General features: G+C 56.3%; 1 protein-coding gene across 4 annotated transcripts in view; it reads right to left on the reverse strand.

The window, feature by feature from the left end:
• Positions 1 to 2,617: 2,617 nt before the first annotated feature.
• Positions 2,618 to 19,988, reverse strand: part of ARHGEF17 (Rho guanine nucleotide exchange factor 17) — a 43,072-nt gene continuing 25,701 nt past the window's right edge. Inside the window, exons 2-22 of one of the 4 annotated variants that reach the window (XM_071813678.1) lie at positions 19,585 to 19,725; positions 17,321 to 17,398; positions 14,614 to 14,796; positions 14,236 to 14,352; positions 13,830 to 13,922; positions 13,262 to 13,438; positions 12,946 to 12,996; positions 12,006 to 12,115; positions 11,805 to 11,890; positions 11,553 to 11,671; positions 10,510 to 10,723; positions 10,326 to 10,399; positions 9,545 to 9,738; positions 9,213 to 9,463; positions 8,366 to 8,612; positions 8,197 to 8,283; positions 7,818 to 7,885; positions 7,293 to 7,441; positions 7,033 to 7,207; positions 5,183 to 5,425; positions 2,618 to 3,370 (exon numbers count right to left, since the gene is read on the reverse strand). In XM_071813678.1, the coding sequence (XP_071669779.1) occupies positions 3,180 to 3,370; positions 5,183 to 5,425; positions 7,033 to 7,207; positions 7,293 to 7,441; positions 7,818 to 7,885; positions 8,197 to 8,283; positions 8,366 to 8,612; positions 9,213 to 9,463; positions 9,545 to 9,738; positions 10,326 to 10,399; positions 10,510 to 10,723; positions 11,553 to 11,671; positions 11,805 to 11,890; positions 12,006 to 12,115; positions 12,946 to 12,996; positions 13,262 to 13,438; positions 13,830 to 13,922; positions 14,236 to 14,352; positions 14,614 to 14,796; positions 17,321 to 17,398; positions 19,585 to 19,725 (3,048 nt within the window). In that variant the 3' untranslated portion in view covers positions 2,618 to 3,179. Of the gene's footprint in view, positions 3,371 to 5,182; positions 5,426 to 7,032; positions 7,208 to 7,292; positions 7,442 to 7,817; positions 7,886 to 8,196; positions 8,284 to 8,365; positions 8,613 to 9,212; positions 9,464 to 9,544; positions 9,739 to 10,325; positions 10,400 to 10,488; positions 10,724 to 11,552; positions 11,672 to 11,804; positions 11,891 to 12,005; positions 12,116 to 12,945; positions 12,997 to 13,261; positions 13,439 to 13,829; positions 13,923 to 14,235; positions 14,353 to 14,613; positions 14,797 to 17,320; positions 17,399 to 19,584; positions 19,726 to 19,988 lie in introns of all 4 variants that reach the window. The other 3 variants (XM_071813654.1, XM_065833808.2, XM_065833799.2) reach the window with 3 other exon arrangements.

Consider the following 19,988-nt stretch of genomic DNA (forward strand, 5'->3'; position numbering starts at 1 on the left):
CATCCCAGGGCAATGGCATCTCAGAGGGACACCCCCTGAATGCATCCAGGACTTGGGATGCGCCCCCAAATCACAAGGGGAGGGTAAAACCGCTGCACGCCCTCCGCTCTGTAAACCAGAGCTAATAAAACTCAAGTTTAAGCCTAATGTGAAGCAGTCAAATCCTTCCAGTTGGTGACATTTAAGCCTGTATTAGGGACTCCCAGAGATTTTTGGGGTGCTGCTGTGCCAGGGAAGGAGCCTCAATGGCCCTGGAAGGGGTTGCGCAGGTCCCACAGTGGCCAGTACATCACTAGTCATGGCCAGTGGCCCACGAGCCGCGGCTGAGCGATGCCACGGGCCGGCAAAGCCAGGGTTGCCGGAGCATCTCAACTCACAACAAAGAGATTTAAACCCCACCAGGAACAGGGTAAAGCAGATCTAAGGCCAAACTTAATCCCGGGATTAAGGACATCCCTCAGAAGACCGAGCTCTGCCAAGTGGACATAGGAGGTACAAGGACCAGGGGTTGTCACCGGAGCTTTGCCTGGTCACGGCCACCCCAGGACTCTTACAGCCAATTTTGGGGGCAGCTCGGGGACATCCTGGGAGGGAATGATGGGGGGACATGAACACAAACCCACAGCCAGGGATGGTGGGATGACAGCTACATTTTGCAGACCCCCCAACCTCCACCAGCCCCGTACCCCAAAGTGCATGGATGCAAACACACCAGGGAAGGCAATTTGCTTTTGATAAGGGGGGGATGTCCAGTAGATTATCACATCCCCCGGGCCCCAGCGGCTGTGAGAACAACCAAAACAACTCACCAAAAATCCAATATTAAAAGCAAATTATATTATCCCAGAGGCATCACGAAGCCCCGGCTCCCAGCCCGGTTTGGGGTGCAGCCCCTCACCGCAGCATCCCGCCTGCTGCTGGCATTTGGCTGGGAGCCCTGTGATTTTCCAGAGGCAGTTTCTGTGTTGTTTTTTCCCAGGCTGCTGAGTTTTCCTTAACCCACTTTCTCCCCACTCCACCCTTTTATTTTTAACCTACATTCCCTCTGCCGCAGCCGGAGCCAGCACTGGGGGGGTCCAACCACCGCACCCCAACAAAGCAAAGCTCCCCCCACCCCATGACCTATTTAGGGATAAAGTCGAGGCAATAAACCCCCCACCCCGCTTTTTTTTGTGGGGGCAAGCACTCCAAAAAGCATCATCGCTTTTCCCCCCTTGCACAGCCTGAACCCCAAATCCAACCCTCCCAGGGGGGAAATAACCCTTTAAGGCGAAGCCCCCCCAATTGGGAACGAGCCCCCCACCCCGAGCATGGGGGGATTTCCCGACCAGGGGTGCCCCTTACCTGCCCCCCCCCCCGCAGCGGGGCCGCCCCGCCGAGCGCGCCGCCTCCTCCTTATGAATGAACCCACCGGTGCGCTCTCCCCCTACGCCCCGCCCCTTTCCCAGACGTCACACGGCGGGGCTCCACCCACCACCCTTAGCTCCGCCCACCCCCGTGGCTCCGCCCCCTCCACCCCCCTCCTCTCCCCGCGGACAGCGCCCCCTGCTGGGCGCGGTGGGAACTGCAGGGCGAGGGGTGCTGGAGGATTTGGGGGTTCAACCCAACGGCGGAGGAGGTTTTTTTGGGGGGGAAAAATAAGGTCTCCCCTACGTTGGGGACCCCCACTGCAGCCAGGCCTGGTGTTCCCTGCAGTCCCCACCCACTGCGGGGGGTGACGCGGTCCCCATGAGGGTGTCCCCTGCTCCGGCTGTTTGTCTGTCTGTCACACTTGGGGGACATTGAGGGACAGGGACACACCCCCATGCTGCATGTCCCCCACCCCAGCAACCCCCAGGGGTTATCTGGGGGGAAATCACTGCACCCCAATAGTGGAAAGGGGTTTCTTGTCCCACTGGGGTCTTCATTATGGTCCTGGTGACACCAACGGGTGGTGGGACACCCCCAGCACTGTTCCCATCACCCCCAAGGTGAAGGATAAGACCACGTTGGCTACATTGTGACACGGGTGACCTTTAATGACAAAAAAAAACCCTGAAAAGTGACTAAAATCCCACCCCCCTTCCCAAAATATCCTCATCACCCCAATTATCACATCCCTCCTGCTGGGGTGGACAGATGGATGGGGACACCCCAGTTTATTCCTGCCAAGGTTGTCACCTCTCCCATGGGGACAACAGAGTGACCAGGCCTGCAAGCACCAGCCTCACCTGAACCCTGGGGTCCAAGCACGAAAATGGGGGGAAAAAAGGCAAATTAAGTGGAGAAAAGCCTCGTTTTCAGGGTCCCAACTGCCGTCACCCCAATTTCAGGGTGGGAGGACACCCCTGGTGTCCAAGAAGATGGTTCCTCTCATCCAGAAGATGCTTTGAGCATCGGTGGCAGCTTCACCGCCCTCCCCAGGTTGCAAAATCCCATGGGAATCACAGAGATTTTGGGGGGAGATCCCCCAGTTTCCTTCCCCTACTTCCCATCAGTTCTTCCACCAGCACCTCTGGGGGCTCCAGTTCCACCAGTGGGGTCCAGATGAACTGGGAAGGTTTTAACCCCCGTATTCCGGAGCAGAGGGACCGGCAGTGACGTGATACCGCCCCCACCCGAAAAATAAATAAGGATGTTTATATATATAATATATAATATATATATATTTAAAACAAACGAACAAACAAACAGAGCTATCTGGGTGCTGGCGATGGAGCGAGCGGGTTAGCGGGATGCCCGGGCTGGGGGGGACACCGCGGGCGTTATTGTCCCTGGGGTGGTCCCGCGGCATGGCCGGGGGGTCCCGGGGGAAGGGGAGAGGGGGGGGTGACAGGGTTGTGAACCCCCCGCCCCGTTCCCAAAGCAGGCACACACAAAAACGGAGAGCAAGGCAGGTTCCTCCGGCCGGTCCCCAGGGATGCTCGTTAACGCCTTCCTCCTTCGTTAACCCCCCCAATCTTCTCCACACCCCAAAAGCGGTGTGTCCCCCCACCTCCGCCAAGTCCGGTGCGGTGACCAAGGGGACAGCGGGGGGAGCGGGGCTCATCCCCCCCCAACCCCGAGCACACAGAGAGCAGCCGGGTTGGAGATGAGAGGCGCTGGGGTGGGGGGTGGAAAGGTCAAGGTCAAGACCCCCCCCTCTACACACAGGGGGGCCAGCACCCCCTTTTCCTCGCCGAAATGGGGGCCGTGGCCGTTCACGCTCTCCAGAGGAGGAGGTGGTTGGTGCTGTCGTCCCGGCCCACTGTCTCGCTGCTGCTGGTCAGGCGGAAATCCTCGTAGCCGTCCCCCCCGCTGATCACCAGCATCTTGGGTTTGGAAAGGGCGAGGGCAGGGGCGCGGGGGCGCGAGGGGTCGCGCTTCTCTGCCTCGCTCGGCTTCTCGGCCCCTGGCAAGCATAGAACGCCAGCGGGATGTCAGATGGTCTACCCCGTGGTTCCCCATCAGCATCCCGGCAGCTTCATCCCACCGGTGTCCTCCCAGTATCATCATCCCACCAGCATCTTCCCAGCATCATCCCAACGCCAGCCCACCAGCATCCTCCCAGCATCATCCCAACACCATCCCACCAGCATCCTCCCATGAGTATCATCCCAACATCATCCCACTAGCATCATCCCAGCGGCATCCTCCCACAAGTATCATCCCAACATCACCCCACTAGCACCATCCCAGTGGCATTGTCCCGCCAGCATCCCACCAGCATTGTTCCACCAGTGTTGTCCCACCAGCATCATCCCACCAGCATCATCCCAACATGCTCCTAACACCATCCCAGCATCATCCTCCCATGAGTATCATCCCAACATCATCCTACTAGCACCATCCCAGCAGCGTCCTCTCGCCAGCATCACCCTGGCACCATCCTCCCCCAGCATCCTCCCATCATCCTCCTCCCACCAGCATCATTCCAACATCCTCCCACTAGCATCATCCCAGTAGCATCCCACCAACATTGTCCCACCAGCACCATCCCAGCAGCATCCTCCCACCAGCACCATCCCAACACCATCCCACAAGCATCTTCCCAGTATCACCCTCCCACCAGCATCATTCCAACATCCTCCCACCAGTATCATCCCAGCAGCATCCCACCAACATTGTCCCACCAGCACCATTCCAGCAGCATCCTCCCACCAGTATCATCCCAGTAACCTTCCAGCATTATTCTCCCACCAATATCATCCCGACATCATCCTGCCAGTATCATCCCAGCATCATCCTCCCACCAGCTTCCTCCCACCAGCATCTTCCCTGTATCATCCCAACATCATCCCACCAGTACCACCTCAGTAGCATCCTCCCACCAACATCATTCCATCAGCAACTCACTAGCATCACCCTGGCATCATCCTCCCACCAGCATTGTCCCAGCATCATCCCAACATCATCATGCCAGCACCCTTGCACCAACACTGTCCCACCAGCACCATCCCAGCATCATCTTCCCACCAGGATCCTCCCAGCATCATCCTCCCTCCAGTATCATCCCAGCATTATCCCAACATCATCCCAGCAGCACATAACCAGCATCCCACCAGTGTGATCCCAGCATCCTCCCACCAGCATTGTCCCAACATTCCACCAGCACCATCCCAGCAGCACCCTCCCATCTGTATTGTCCCACCAGTACCAGCATCCCACCAGTACCATCCCAGCAGCATCCTCCCACCAGCACTGTCCCAACATCATCCCACCAGCAACACCCCAGCATCAGCCCAGCATCAGCCCACCAGCATCCACCAAACGTCACCACCACTTTCCCAGGTGCCACATCTTGGCCCCCCAAAACTCCTCCCATCCCCAAGTAGCCACTCCCACCCCAAATTAGCCCCTCCTACCCATATTAGCCCATCACACCCCAAATTACCACCCACATCACCTCCCCATCCCATGTTGACCTCAGAGCTAAGCTGGGGGCGATTCAGCACAGGGCCTCTTCCCCATGAGAATTAGGGTCCCCCAGGGAAATTTGGGGTCACTTGAGCACTGGACAGGGGGTAGCACCCAATTTCCCCCCACCCTAATTTTTTCCCCCTGGATTTTAACAAAGCAAGGATGGAGCGGGGACTCTGCTGACCGCATTTCCAGGCTACTCCCAGTTATCCACCAGCACAATGGCATTCCCAACCCCATTAAAAAACTTCCCCTCCCAGTGTGGGTCAGGATTGAGCCTCCCACCCCCAAATATCCCACCTACCCGTCTCCCTCGGCAATGGGAAGAGGACATCGAAGCCATCGGGCAGCTCGATGGCCGTGAGGAACCGAACGTGGCCGGTGTGACCCTGGGAGAGCCCCACCAACGTCGGGGCCGTTTTGGGCGAGAGGGCGAGGGTGAGCACGACGCCGGCGCTGGTCCCGATCCACAGCAGGTCCTTGCACGCCAGCAGCGCCGTGATCCGCAGGCAGGCTGCCTTGTGCTGCCGGATGATCGCGTCCGAGCCTGCCGAGCATCCCGGGTGTCAGCGTCCCATCCCACCCGTGTCACCCGGCTCTGTTCCCCGGGGGATTTTAGGGGATGTGGGGAAAGGGCCTCATAACCACCCTTGGGTGGTATAAAGCACCCTGGGGTGCTGGCAGACTGGGCCGTCTGGATTCTGCATGGGATTATGCAGATGCCTTATTCCCACAAGGGATTATGAAGCTGTCCAGGGTTTTCTCTTCTCACAAGGGATTATACAGATGCCCAGGGTTCCCCTGTTTCTGCATGGGATTATGCAGCCATCTACGGCTGCCCTATTTCTAAATGGGATTACGAAGTCTTCCAAGGGATTCCCTATTTCCACGTGGGATCATCCAGATACCCAGAGACTGCCCAGTTCCTGTGTGGGATTATGCATATATCCACGGGCTGTCCTATTCCTGTGCTGGATTATGCAGATAGCCAGGAATTGCCTCTTTATCACATGGGATTATGCAGATACCAAGGGGCTGATCTATTTCTATGTGGGATTATGAAACCATCCAGGGGATGCTTTATTACCCTGTGGGATTCTGCTGATGCCCAGGTGCTGCCCAATTTCTGTGTTGGGGATGCTCTCTTTCCCCCTGGGATTATCCACCTTCCCAGGAGCTGCTGTATTTCCCCATGGGATTATGTAGCTAACCAGGGGATGCCCTATTAACACATGGAATTATACAGATGCCCAGGGGTTGCCCTATTTCTAAACAGGATTATGTAGCCACCCAGGGGTGCCCTATTTCTGCATGGGATTATGCAGACATCAGGGGATGCTCTATCAGCCTGTGGGATTATGCTGATGCTGAGGTGCTGCCCAATTTCTGCATGGGATTATGCATCTGTCCAGGAGCTGCTGTATTTCCCTGTGGGATTATGTAGATACCCAGGAATTGCCCTTTTATCACGAGATTATGCAGACACCCAGGGGTTGCCCTATTTCTGTGTGGGATTACAAAACTAACCAGGGAATGCCCTATTACCCCATGGGATTATGCAGATGCCCAGATGGCCTGTTCCCACATGGTTTACACAGCCATCCAGGGTTTCCCTATTTCTAAATGGGATTATAAATTAATCCAAGTGATGTCCTATTTCCACATGGGATTATGCAGCAACCCAGAGGATGCCCTGTTACCTGGTGGGATTATGCACATGCCCAGGGGGTGCCCTTTTTCTCTGTGGGATTACGCACCCATCAAGGGGCTGCCCTATTTCTGTGTGGGATTAGGGGATTATGAAGCCACTCAGTAACTATCCTGTTCCCCGGTGGGATTATGCAGATGCCCAAGAGATGCTCTATTTCCGCATGGGATTATGCAGCAATCCAGGGCTACCCTATTTCTGCATGGGATTATGAATCCATCCAGGGATTTCCCTATTTCCCCGTGGGATTATGCAGTTGCACAACACAAGAAATCCACTTTCCTTCCCCAAAAGTGGTTGGGATGCAGGAGAGATTAAATTTCCCAGTCCTGGATGCTGCAGGGCATCGCATTTTCAAGGCAGATGATGGACACTGCTACCCACTGGTGACACCCATGGGCACCCAATGGTGACACTGATTGGCACCTGTCACCGGTGGGACTTACCGGCCAGCATCTTGTGTACCGGGGGGGTGATATCCGCTTCGGCCAACTGCTCGTAGCTGGTGGCGTGGTAAAGCCGGACCTGGGCGCTGCTCTGCAACGCCACCCACACACCGGTCCCCGCGCTCACCATGCAGGTGACGCTGCGCCCGCCGTCCTGTCCCACCTGGAGCGTGTGCTGCGGGTGACAGAGCCACAGCGATGCCACCGGTGATGCCACCGATGCCCAACACTGTCCCCCCTCCCGACGTCACCCGTGGTACCTCTTGCGCCAACGTGGCGGTGTTGAGGACGATGACGCGGTTTTGGCAGCCGCACCACAGCTTCCCCGCCACCGCCACCATCTTGGTGATGGGGCTCCCCGGTGAGCCCAGGGACAGGGACTTGGAGTTTTGGGGGTCCCAGAAGCGGCCTGTGAAGGTGGGAGGAGGGGGGTGGGTAGTTAAAGCATCCTCCCTGAAAAAATCCCCATCTTGACCTGGCCAATGTGATGTGGCAGCTGGAGATGCCTATCTCCAGGTCCCCTCTTAAAAGGGACACGAGTTGATGTCCCCAGGGGATGCGAGCCCCAAGCAGGGACCGGGAGGAGGGTGCACCCCTCCTCCTGATGCTGATTTTGGGGTCTTCAGCATCATTTGAGGGATGTTCCTTCCAGTGGAGGCAGGGAAGCCACCAGCACCCCCGAGCATCCCTCCTCAGGGGCTGCCCAAGCACCCACCCCACAGCCACCACTTTGGGGCTGTGATTAACCCCCTCAGCACCCTTCAGTGACCCAAATATGGCCTCACCTGCCTCCCGCTGATACACGACAAGCTCCCCATTGGCCAATGACACAAAAACCTGGTTATCCAGGTACCTGTGGGGAGAAAAAGGTTAGACAAGAGGAAGAAATTGTTGTCCCTGAGGGTGGTGAGAGCCTGGCCCAGGTTGGGCAGAGAGGTGGTGGCTGAACCATCCCTGGAGACATCCCAGGCCAGGCTGGACGGGGCTCTGAGCAACCTGAGCTGGTGAAGATGTCCCTGCTCATGGCAGGGGTGGCACTGGGGGAGCTGGGAAGGTCCCTTCAACCTAAACCATTCTGATTCTAAGAAAAACCCTTGGACAACCAGCCACCCAAACCACCTCACTGTGCACATCCCAGAGCTGAAAACCTTCTTCTCCACTTACAAGATGCACATGACAGCGGCCGCGTGTTGCATCTTCATGCTGTTCTTCCTGTTGCGGATGTTGTCCGAGGACTGGTACACGTGGATGCTGCGGGAGATGGTCAAAGCTTGAGTGTCACCCTGTATCGGGGTCCACCCCATGTGTGTGTCCCCCCGTCCTGGGGACGTACCAGCCATCCTCGGTGCCCAGCCACATGGAGCTCTGATGGGCTTCAGGGTCAAGGCTGAGAAGGTCCTCGAGGCTGCCCCGGGTGAAGGAGCCGCGGCTGGAGCGGCGCAGGGCTCGCCCGTCCGTGGGGCTCTCGCCGTGTCGGTTTTGGCCATAGGTGCCAGTGATAGGCATGAAACTGGGTTCTTGCTCTTCTTCTGAGCTCGTCGTCTCTGCCGTTGCCTCCTTGCAGCTCGGGATCTCTTCATCTGTGGACAAGGAGCAGGAGGAAGGAAAGGGTCAGACCAGGACCACCTGACACCCACCAAAGCGATGGGGAAGAGGGGACGGGTCCCCTTGCCATGTCAAGTCTGGGGAAGGACATAAGGATGTTGAGCCCCCAAACCCACCGATTTTTACCCAAAGCACCATGGGGCTGATGCCCCCCAGCATCGCTTTTCATGGGATATTTTTTTGGCTCAAAAGCCAAATCCCTTGAGGAACACACAGCGTAATGGACAAAATGATGGAGGTGCCCATTATTTTAGCAGGGCCTGTTGCTATAGGACAAGGGGTGATGGTTTTAAACTAAAGGAGGGAGATTTGGGCCAGACATGAGGAAGAAATTGTTGCCCTGAGGGTGGTGAGAGCCTGGCCCAGGTTGGGCAGAGAGGTGGTGGCTGAACCATCCCTGGAGACATCCCAGGCCAGGCTGGACGGGGCTCTGAGCAACCTGAGCTGGTGAAGATGTCCCTGCTCACGGCAGGGGTGGCACTGGGGGAACTGGGAAGGTCCCTTCAACCCAAACCATTCTATGATTCTATGATTTTGGGGCAAAGAAGTGGGCTTTTTGCTAAGCAGGGACTCACTGCCAAAGCTGGAGGAGATGGTGGAGTGGCTGGCTTGGCTCTGCAGCGTCCCCGAGGGACTGGGTGAAGACTCATCATCCGTGTCATCGCTATCAAACGGCACCAACTCCCTGTTGCCACCATCGACTGGCTCCGAAAGCTCCAGCGATGAACCCGAGATGGAGATGTGCAAACACGGCTGTGGCCCCGTGTCCTCCACCTGTGCCGGCATCGCCTCCGAGGAGGGGCTGCCCACCGCCTCGCCACGGTCCCTGCCACCACGAGGAGAAAGAACCAGCTCCAGCATTGTCCTTGTACCCACCAGCTCTGCCACACTGCTGGGAATGTCCTACCTATAGGTCCGCTTGAGGCCGGGCACGGAGGCGATGCAGAGGATCCTGGCGGAGCAGACGGCGATGCACGCCTCCACCGTGGGCTCCTTCCGGATGCTGAGCAAACAAACCTGCCCCACGTAACCATCGCTGTTGCAAACCCAAACTTCGTGAGAGCTTTCCGGGCTGCCGTGGCTGGGAGAAGCACAGGAAAACTGCAAAAGAGCAAAAAGATGGGATGAGTTGGGTCGTTTGGGAATGATACAAGAGCTCTCAGCATCTGGCGGCAAGGCCACTGGGATGGAGAGGACCTCAGCTCCCAAATAACAAGTGATAGGATGAGAGGAAACGGCCTCAAGTTGCACCAGAGGAGGTTGAGGTTGGATGTGGGGAACAATTTCTTCCCCAAAGGGCTGTGGGGCATTGGAACAGGCTGCCCAGGGCAATGGTGGAGTCACCATCCCTGGAGGGTTGGACAGATGGAGATGAGGTTCTCAGGACATGGGGCAGTGCCAGGAGTCGGGGAATGGTTGGACTCGATGATCTTGAGGGGCTTTTCCAACCAAAATGATTCTATGATTCTACAGCTCCTGTGGGATGCTTGAATCCAATGAGACCCTCGCCCAGGTTGGCCAGAGAGGTGGTGGATGCCCCATCCCTGGAGACATCCCAGGCCAGGCTGGACGGGGCTCTGAGCAACCTGAGCTGGTGAAGATGTCCCTGCTCATGGCAGGGGTGGCACTGGATGAGCTTGGAAGGTCCTTTCCAACCCAAACCATTCTATGATTACATGATTCCATACCTGCATCCCACTCCGCGTCTTCATGATGGGGATGGCCTTGAGGAACTCCGGGTCCAGGCAGTTTTTGCTGGAAGCTGGAAAAATTAAATTGGAGGATGAAGAAATGGAGGAAAGGGGTCTACTAAAGTTGGGGTTATGATGCTGAGCCCACCACCATGTCCACCTCCTTGGTCCCTGGTGTTACCCAGCTTCTTTTTGGCGTCCTCGAAGGCTTGCTCAAAGCTGAGCCTGGCGTCGGGGTTGGGGAACTCAAAGATGAAGGACTCGGTGCCATCAGCTTTGGTGGTGCTGAGCTCCACCTTGTTGGGGGGGAAGGCCATGCTGAAGGACAGGGATTGCTTCTCCGCTAGTTCCCGGTGGATGGCGGCCATCAGGTCCTTGATCACATCGTCCAGGCTCTGGGGACAGGGACAAGGCTTCAGCTCTCAGGGACAGGCCACCACAAGCCATGTGCTTGATGATGTCCCATCCATCCGTGAGCATCTTTCAGAGGCTGCCCCAATCTCATGGTGCCTTTGGGGCTGGTGGCATCTGGGCCCTTTGAGGACACTCATGGCCACCAGCCCTTCCACAGGTTCTCCCTCCCACTGAGGACATCCCAGTTGGTCCCACAGGAAAGATGTCCAGTCAGGGGACAGCACCAGAGTCACCATGTGATGATACCCCCATCCATCCCCAAGCATTCTTCAGCCCCCAATCCCATTGTAGCTTTGGGGCTGGTAGCATCTGGGGCCTTAGAGGACACTCACGGTAACCAGCCCTTCCACAGGTTCTCCATCCCACTGAGGACATCCCAGTTGGTCCCACAAGGAAGGTGTCCACCAAGGCCACCAGGTGATGCTGACCTTCTCTGTCCCCAAGCATCCTTCGGAGGCTGCCCCAACCCCATTGTGGTTTTGGGGCTGGTGGCATCTGGGCTCTTTGGGGACACTCACGGCCACCAGCCCTTCCACAGATTCTCCCTCTTGGTTGGTCCTATGGGGACTGTGTCCAGCCAGAGGACAGCACCAGGGCCACCACATCATGCTGCCCTCTCCATTCCTGTGCATCCTTTGGAGGTCACCACAATCCTATTGTGGTTTTGAGGTTGGTCATATCTGGGCACTTTGAGGGCACTCATGGCCACCAACCCTTCCACAGGTTCTCTGTCTAGCTGAGGACATCCCAAGTGGTCCCATAGGGAATGTGTCCAGCCACAGGACAGCACCAGGGCCATCATCCCCGTACCTGGTGGGGGAAGCTGAGGGTCTCCGCCAACTTGCTGACTTGTCCCAACGTGTTGAGGTCTTCATCCAGGCGGCAGATGCTTTTCTGGATGCTCTCCCGGTTGGTGGCTTGCGAGGCACCTGTGTGGGGACACCCACGTGGCATTAATCCCTTCTTTCCTGGTGTGAAGCAGAGGAACCTTCTCCTGGCCAGCTGGGGGGTGAGCGATGGCTTTTGGGGTGGGGTGGGACACTCCATCAGGCAGTGACAGACCTTTGACGATGTCCACGTCCTCCAGCGGCAGCTTCCAGAGCAGCTTGTACTTGCTGGCCGTGTCGATCACGCTGGCCGCCGTGTACCTGCGAGGTTGGAGAGGGGGACGGTTGAGCTGCACATGTCCCCAGCACCCTCAATCCAGGTCAGGTGGCGAGGACAACCCAAAGGTTGGTTGTCCCCAAGCGTGGTGGTACTCACAGGCTCATGGAGCTGCGGCGGAGGGAACCCGACTTGCGCTTCAACGTGGTGCACACCAGCAGGTCCGTGAAGAGGAAGAAGGAGCGATCCTTCTTGCCACCCACCGCCTTCTGCAGAGCCACGGGAGACACCAAGGGGTTAATGTCCCCATGCCGCTGGTGCTGCGAGTGCTCCCTGCCTCAGTTTCCCCCATGCATTGCCTTTGCACAGGGAGGAACGGGTCCCAGGCCAATATCTGCAGGGGGACTGGTCGTGTCTTCTCAGGGATGAAAGGGGACACGGGTGCAACAGCCATTCCACCAAAGCCACAGGGCCCCACTTGCAGGGAAGTCCCAGGGCCATGGCAATGCTGAGCATGGGGTCACCACGACACCTGCAGCCCTCACCTCTGACCTCCCTGTCCACCCCTGGCCTGGGGCTGCTCTGGGCTCTCCTGGTCTCCTGCCTGCTCCCAAACCCATCTGATCTGTCCCCAGGAACTTGGGAACTTTATATTGTCTCCATCCATCACCCATCCATCTGTCCATTCATCCATCCATCCATCCATTCATCTTCCATCTGTCTGTCCATTCTTCCATCCATCCATCCATCCATGAACCCACCCATCTATTCATATGTCCATCCAGCCATCCACGCGTCCATCCACTCATCCATCTTCCATTCATCCATCCACTCATACATCCATCTTTCCATCCATCTTCCATCCATCTTTCCATCCATATTTCTATATGTCCATCCATCCACCCATCCATCCATCCATCCATCCATCCATCCATCCATCCATCCATCCCTCCACCCACAAACCCACTCACCCACCCACGGCCTCCCCTGGGCACAAAGCCACCCCATGACCCGCCACCACAGCCTCCAACTGCCCTGTGCAGTGCATGGTGCCATGGCCCTTCAGGGGACACAGGACAAGGGACCATCCCACTCTTACCACTTCCACCACCATCTCCTGACGCAGGAACTTGCGGAGCGGGGCCTGGAGCTGTTGGGACAAGGACACTCATGAGCAGGCTGCTCTGGGAGGAACCCTCACAGGCTTTGTCCCTGCAGTCCCCACACCCCACTGGCTCAGGTCTGGCACCCTGGCCCCTTCCCAAACCCTCGGGAGCCCACCAAGGCCAAGTGATGATCAGGAAAGCAGGATCTGGAGGAGAAAACCAGTGGCCCAGCCTGTTATGACCCAGAAAGAGCAGAAATAGTTGCATTTTGGGGAGAAGACCAACCCCGGGTAAGAGCCCCATACATACGTCCTCCATCCCTTCAATGTGGGACTCTATCTCCTGCACGATCCGGGCATTCCTCTCCACCTCCTCCGCGCTCTTCATGCCCTTGTTGATCCTCTCGGCCACTTGCTTGATGTTGCGTTGGGCATCGATGAGAAACGGGTGGTCGGGGTGGTCCTCTGGTGTGTGCTTCAAGAGGTCCTACCATTGGGACACAACCAGGATGTCATCAGTGATGCCACCGCACTCCCAGCTTAACCCCCAACAGGTTGCTGGAGATGGAAACCAGCTCCGTGCAGGAAAGGTTTTGCAAAGAAACGAAGCCTTGAGCTTTGACCACCACCAGATTGGTCTTCATCACCTTCAAAGAGGCCACCAGCTTCTGAGAGCACGTCAACACCTTGCACAGACACCCAAAATCCATCTTTGGAAGTGTTCAAGGTGAGGTTGGATGGGGCTTTGAGCAACCTGATCTAGTGGAAGATGTCCCTGCTCATGGCAGGAGGCTGGGCTAGATGAGCTTTGAAGGTCCCTTCCAATCCAAACCACCCTATGATTCCATGAAAGTGTGTCCCCACCAGCTGGCACCCACCTTCACCAGCAGCTCATAACGTGGGATCCTCTGCACCGGTTTGATCATCAGGTCGGACAGAGCCTGCTTCTCCTTGTTCTCCCGCATGCTTTGCTGCAAAACACCGGTGGGGGACAAGGATGGGACCGTGAGGTGGGACACATCAAGGATCCAATGTCGCACCAGCCCAGGACCTGAAGCAACACTCATTTGAGGTTGGGACAACTCTTTTTTATGCCATCTGGAGTGGCTCTGGTTCATCCCAACCTGACCTCTTCACAATAAAAGCAAGAAGAAGGTGGGAGGAAAAATCCCAGTTTAACCATAGTTTATTCCCATTAACCCCCATACGGCCTCACCAGCAGCCTTGCAGGTGGGTCTGAACCCTGGTCAACATCTCCGGAACCATCTATGAACCAGGACCCACCTCCAGGAACTTCATGAAGGCCGGCCGGGCTTCCTTGGCGATCCTGACGGCATCCTTGGCGTTGAGGAAGTTATCGATGTAGGCAGAGTAGATGTTCACCAGCACATCCTTGGAAAACTGGGTGAAAAGGGTGGGAGAAAAAGAGGGAATAGGTCCAGGATGGACCTCCTGGGAGATGTTGCCACAAGGGTTAATCCTGACTCTGGGTTACACTAAATCGGGCCTGGAGATCATTTTTTGTTCTCCAACTCAGACATGTCTGGCCCATCATTTAATCACTCCCGTCTCCTGCTTCAAAACTTCTCCTGCTGAGGCCATGGCCAGGAGCTGGAATGTCTGGGTTCCTTGGGTAGGAAACCCACCCTGTGAGGGACATACCGACTGGACCAGGAGATCGCCCACTTTCTGCTTCTCGTGCCAGTTCTGCACGCAGTCATGGATCTGCTCCAGGAACTGCTCGTGGTGCTCCAGCAGCTCAGGGATCTGGTCAAAGATCTCATCCACCAGTGATGGGTCACATAGCAGTGAGTTCTCCGGCTGCTTCAGTGGTTTCATGTAACCCTGCAAGGACACCAAGGCACTGAGGTCCCCACAGACTTCTTCTCCCACCTCTTCAATATGAGTTTTTCAACCCCAATACAGCGATTGGTGGAATCCTGCAGGAGTGGGTTCTCCCAGTGAATGTTGGGCTGTGGGACTCATTGTAAATCATTTTGGTTGGAAGAGGCCCCCCAAGAACACCAAGTCCAACCATTAACCCAACACTGACACTAAACTATGTCCCTGAGAACCTCATCTACACATCTTTCAAGCACCTCCAGGGATGGTGACTCATCGGAAGGACCAGACAGTGCTGGGTCTCAGCAGGTTCTGCAGCCCAGCCTCTCCCCATCCCATCCCACCCAGTGCATCCCCAAGTGGGCAGTGGGACAGGTCTCCATGAGGAACACCCAAAGCATGGTGTCTTCTGTTGCCCAGCCATGGCCTTGAGAGGCTCCAAACCTTTGCTGTCATGAGCCTTGGTCACCTTCATCTGCTCCAGAACTTGACCCAGCTGGGGAATTGTGGCAGTATGGCCCCGAGTTCCAAAAGCCAGTGGGTTCCTGGTGGAATTTAGGGTGTTTGGGACCAGGAGGGGCTGGAGCCAGTGGGGTGGATGCACCCAGGTCAAGCTCTGGACCACTTCATCCAGCAATCTCTCTTGGGCAATGGCTAACGAGTGATGCTCAAGGTCAGCAGGAAAAGTAGGACAAGAGCAGGTCTTCTGCAAGGTTGGGTGGGTGGCTCTGCTACAAAACCCCTTTCCTCCTGCCATGGGGCAGAGCAGCACCCCCAGGAACAAGGGGGATGAAGGGTGAAGAAGGTCTTCTCAGGCCTTGCCTCCTCCTCAGCCCAACCAGTACAGGGTGTTGGTGTCCTTCAAGATGTTAGCAGGACCACAGGGCTGAGCGGTGAGGATAGGACCCACCTCGAGCAGCTTCAGATATCTCCATCCAAGCTGGTAAAGGAGGAATCACCCCCCAAGGATGAGGTTCCTCAGGTTGATGGTAGGTATCTCATGCAGACCCAAATTAGAAAGGTCAAATCCTTCCTAAGGCTCCTCACCTGCTTCACTTGCTCTACTGTGGCCACCACCCCCAGCAGGAGTGGGGCTGGGCTGTGTCATCCATCCCATCCTCTATGAAATTCGGGGAGAGGAGACCAGATGGGAGAGAAGAGGACACAGACAGCCCCCACCTTGGCACACGGTGCCCATGCACCATCTGGCTTGGCTGGAAGATGATGCTCCAAGGTGGTTCCTGTCCTTGGTAGCCACCATGGTACATGTCACCAGACCATGACATGGATCCAAGCACCTTGTCCCAGCTGAGATGGGGAGCTGGGGGCATCTGGAGCTTTGTGACTCCCCCACAGAAAGCCAGGGATCCCTGGTTGCACCATGCCAGGATGTGTCCCATGGGCAAGAGCTCAGGTGTCAACACCCCAAGGCTCCCACTCGTGTGAAACCAGTCCCGCCAGTTGCGAACTGGTGAGTCCCAGCACACTCGTCCTCTCCAACCAGCCTTGTGTGTCACCTCAGAGGATCAGACAGACCTACCAAGACCAGCAGGGACACCACTAGACCCCAAAAGAAGCCCCAGAACTAGGGTCTTCTCACCCCTCCAAGTCAACATCTGCAGTAGGAACAGCCTTGAAAGGTCATTCCCTCCTGCAGCAACATCTGGCAATGCACATCTGGGTCCACCATGGGGACATCCTCACAGGGGATTTCTTGGGAAAGGGAGGTGTTGGGATGGTGGGTGTTCCATGTCCTCATGGAATCATTTTGGTTGGAAGAGACTCTTAAGATCATTGAGTCCAACCATGACATGGACATGTCCAGGAGATGTCTACAGGCACCATTTCATATCTAGCTCAGCAGAGCTCTGTTTTTTTGGTGTTTCCACCTACAGTAATGTTGTTGGACAACCAACATGTACGCCAACACGTACACCAATCTGTCCCCATGTTGACCACCATTAACCTTCTGAAACACCTTCATTAACATCTGAAACATGAGGTGGACCTTCTGGTCAAGATGCTCCAGAGGGGTTGGAACCAGCTCAGTACAAAAAAAAAAGGGACCTAGAAAAGCCCTTGGCCCATGGCTGCCGGTGATGACACTGAGCAGAAAATGGGGGGACGTGGGAAGAGGGGTGACAAAGGTTCCTCATGGTGCGATGGCCATCAGCAACAGCCCAGGAGATGGGGTGCAACATGAGGAAGAATTCTGAGGAATGAGCATGGGAAAGGGTTGGGGAACATGATGTTCCCCAGGTGACAAACCAGCATGAATGTTACAGGTTTGATTCAGGGGACAGAGGTGACCCTGAAACCCTGTTCTTGACACTCTTGACATGCTGTTCCCACCACCAGTCTCGCTGTTCCCAACATTTCCACTTCCACCCATCCCAAATCCATTCTTGTGCTGACAGCGCACCCGCAACTGGGGGCCCAGCTTAGGGTCCTGGGGATGGTGACAAGCAACAGATGGTCACAGCATGACACGTTTTGGGGGGTCACATCCCCGGCCATGTCGCATTACCTGCATCAAGGTGCGCAAGGACTCCACGTAGGACTGTTCCGTGTCCAGCAGCGTCATGATGACGTGTTTCCTCATGTCCTGCCGGGGTGGAAAGAAAAACAAAAATGAGGTTATGGGGTGGTGGGGGGCACGGGGAGATGGTGGCGTGGGATGGTCCACCAGTCTTGAGGAGGAGATGGGTCAGGGTCTTCTTGGTTGTGCGGTTTGGAGATTTTGGGTGTGGGACGTGGACACCCCAAAAGTTTGGGGTGAGAGATGCTTCAAGGTCCCTGGGTGCAGACACCCCAAAAATTTTGGGTGTGAGATGCTCCAAGGGCCGTGAGTGCAGAGACATCCATAAAGTTTTGTGTGTGGATACACTCCAGAGACTCTGTGTGTGAGACACCCTAAAAATTTGGGGTACAGACATGCCCCAGAGACCCTGGGTATGAGATATCCCCAAGTTTTGGGTGTAGAAATGCTCCAAGAGCCCTGAGTTCAAAGACAGCCCCAAAATTTTGCATATGGAAGTGCTTCGGAGACCCCCCAAAAGTTTGGGGTGCAGAGATGCTCCAAAGGCCCTGGGAAAGGAGATGCTCTAAGGTGCTGGGTATGGAGACACCGCAACAGTTCTGGTCATGGAGACCATCTGGAGGTCCTGAGTGCAGAGACACCTCAAAAGCCATGGGTGCTTGGACACCCCAAAGGCCAACGGGGGGCTTGGAAATCCCCAAGGCCACGAGTGCAGAGATGCCCCAAAGGTCCCAAGTGTGGAGATGATTGATGGACCCGAGCACAGAGCCACTCAAAGTGTCCCATTAATGAAGACAACCCGAAGTCCACAGGTGCAGAGACACCCCAAAACCTGAGGGTGCACAGATGCCCCAAAGCCCCTGTGGACAAGGACCTTCTAAGGGTCCTGGGTGCTCGGACACCCCAGCAGCCCTGGGTGCAGGGATGTCCCACAGGGCGACCACAGCATGTAGGGACCACGTTTCTCCAACCTGCTGCTGATGGAGCCACCAGTGTCCCCCATCTCCTCATGGAATGAGCACATGTCCCACCGGCCATGCAGGGCTGTGTGTCCCCCAGTGCTCCCAGTAGGGACACAGGGGCCATGAAGCTGCTCTTCAACCACAGAAGGACCATCCTCACCATGGGTTGAGGACACCATCTCCCCAGGGGTTCCCAGGGAGCCAGATCCTGCTCAGTGCTTGAAACCAGAGCTGTGCCTCAGTTTCCCCACTCACCCACCAAGTTCATATTGGTCTTTTCAGCCAAGCAAGGAGGAAACTACTTGTCCAGAACCAAATATTATGGTGATGGGTCAAAGCCACCCCAGGAGATCTGCCCCCCACAAAACACAGCAATGTCGTTGGGGATGCCGGCTGAGACCTCCCTACTTCATCACAGCCTGAAGTTCATTAAAATTCTCACTGGTGGATTAATTTGTTGTAATTATGAGCTGAAAGGCACCTTACCACCCTGCCTCAGTTTCCCCAACCCTCGCACAACCCATTGTTTTCCACCTCAATATGATGCTCCCAGCTTTTTCGGGAGCCATCCCCTCTCAGAACTGAAGCCAAGGGTCAGATCCATGAGCTGAACAGGCTCAGTACCGCACGCCGTATGATTTGCAGAGGGGGGAAGATGCAGGATGAGGCCCAGCCGTGGGGAAGGGGATTTTTTCCCACTGGCGGGGAGGGAAATTCCCACTGGGATGAGCAGGAGATGGGGGGTAACACCCCACCCTGGCAGGGGGAAGTGGTACCCAGGATGCGTCCAACTGCATCCCTTACGCTCCCTACATCCCGTACCCCCCCCTCCCATAACCCCCCCGCTGTGGGGTTGATGGTGCTTCAGTCTCCATCTGCTCTGCCTGGGGACCCTCCCACCACTCCCCAGCATCATCCTGTCCCCCCAAGATGCTCAGCACCCTCGGGATCAGCCCCTTCCGCAATGGGAATTGGGGCATTTCCCCCCTAGCGATGGTGTAAATCAGCACTGGGGGTGGTGGCAGCGATGGCTCCAGCCCCCGCATCGGGGTAGTAGCATCCCCCCCCCCACCTCCCTGCAATCCAGAGAACCCCCAGGGGGATGTCGGGTTGAGGATGAGGATGGAGCCGCTGTTACCACGGCAATCGCGGTCCAGACCCCGCAAGTGCCGGGTCCCGCTGCCCGCGCACGTGTCCAAACATGACGCACCCACTCACCCCCCCAACACATCCCCCCCCAAATCCCACCAGACACCCACTCAACACCCCCACCATCTCTTTTCTCATCACCTCGGTCCCACCGCGACCCTTCTCCGGCAGCTCCTCGGCCGCCCCGCCGAGCCCGGAGGCGGCGAAGGCCGCGTCGATGCCGTCCCCGATGTCTCGCATCTCCTCCAGCGCGATGGTGAACTGCGCCAGAGTCCTCACCATCTGCAGCATGCGGGTCCCGGGGGGTCGGTCCGTCCCACACGGCCCAAGGAATCAAAATTATTATATATATATATATATATATTTATATATATATATATATATATATATATATATACACCCCCAGGTTCCCCCCGTTAGAATAGCTGGAACGCCAGGATGCAGCAAGGAGGAGCTATTTATAGCGATGAGGTTCTGGGTATGTATATATATATATATATATATAATTTTGTTGTTGTTTTTAGATATAAAAAAGGCCTCCCACA

Source organism: Patagioenas fasciata, chromosome 1 (genome assembly GCF_037038585.1).
Source record: "Patagioenas fasciata isolate bPatFas1 chromosome 1, bPatFas1.hap1, whole genome shotgun sequence".
NCBI lineage: Eukaryota > Metazoa > Chordata > Aves > Columbiformes > Columbidae > Patagioenas > Patagioenas fasciata.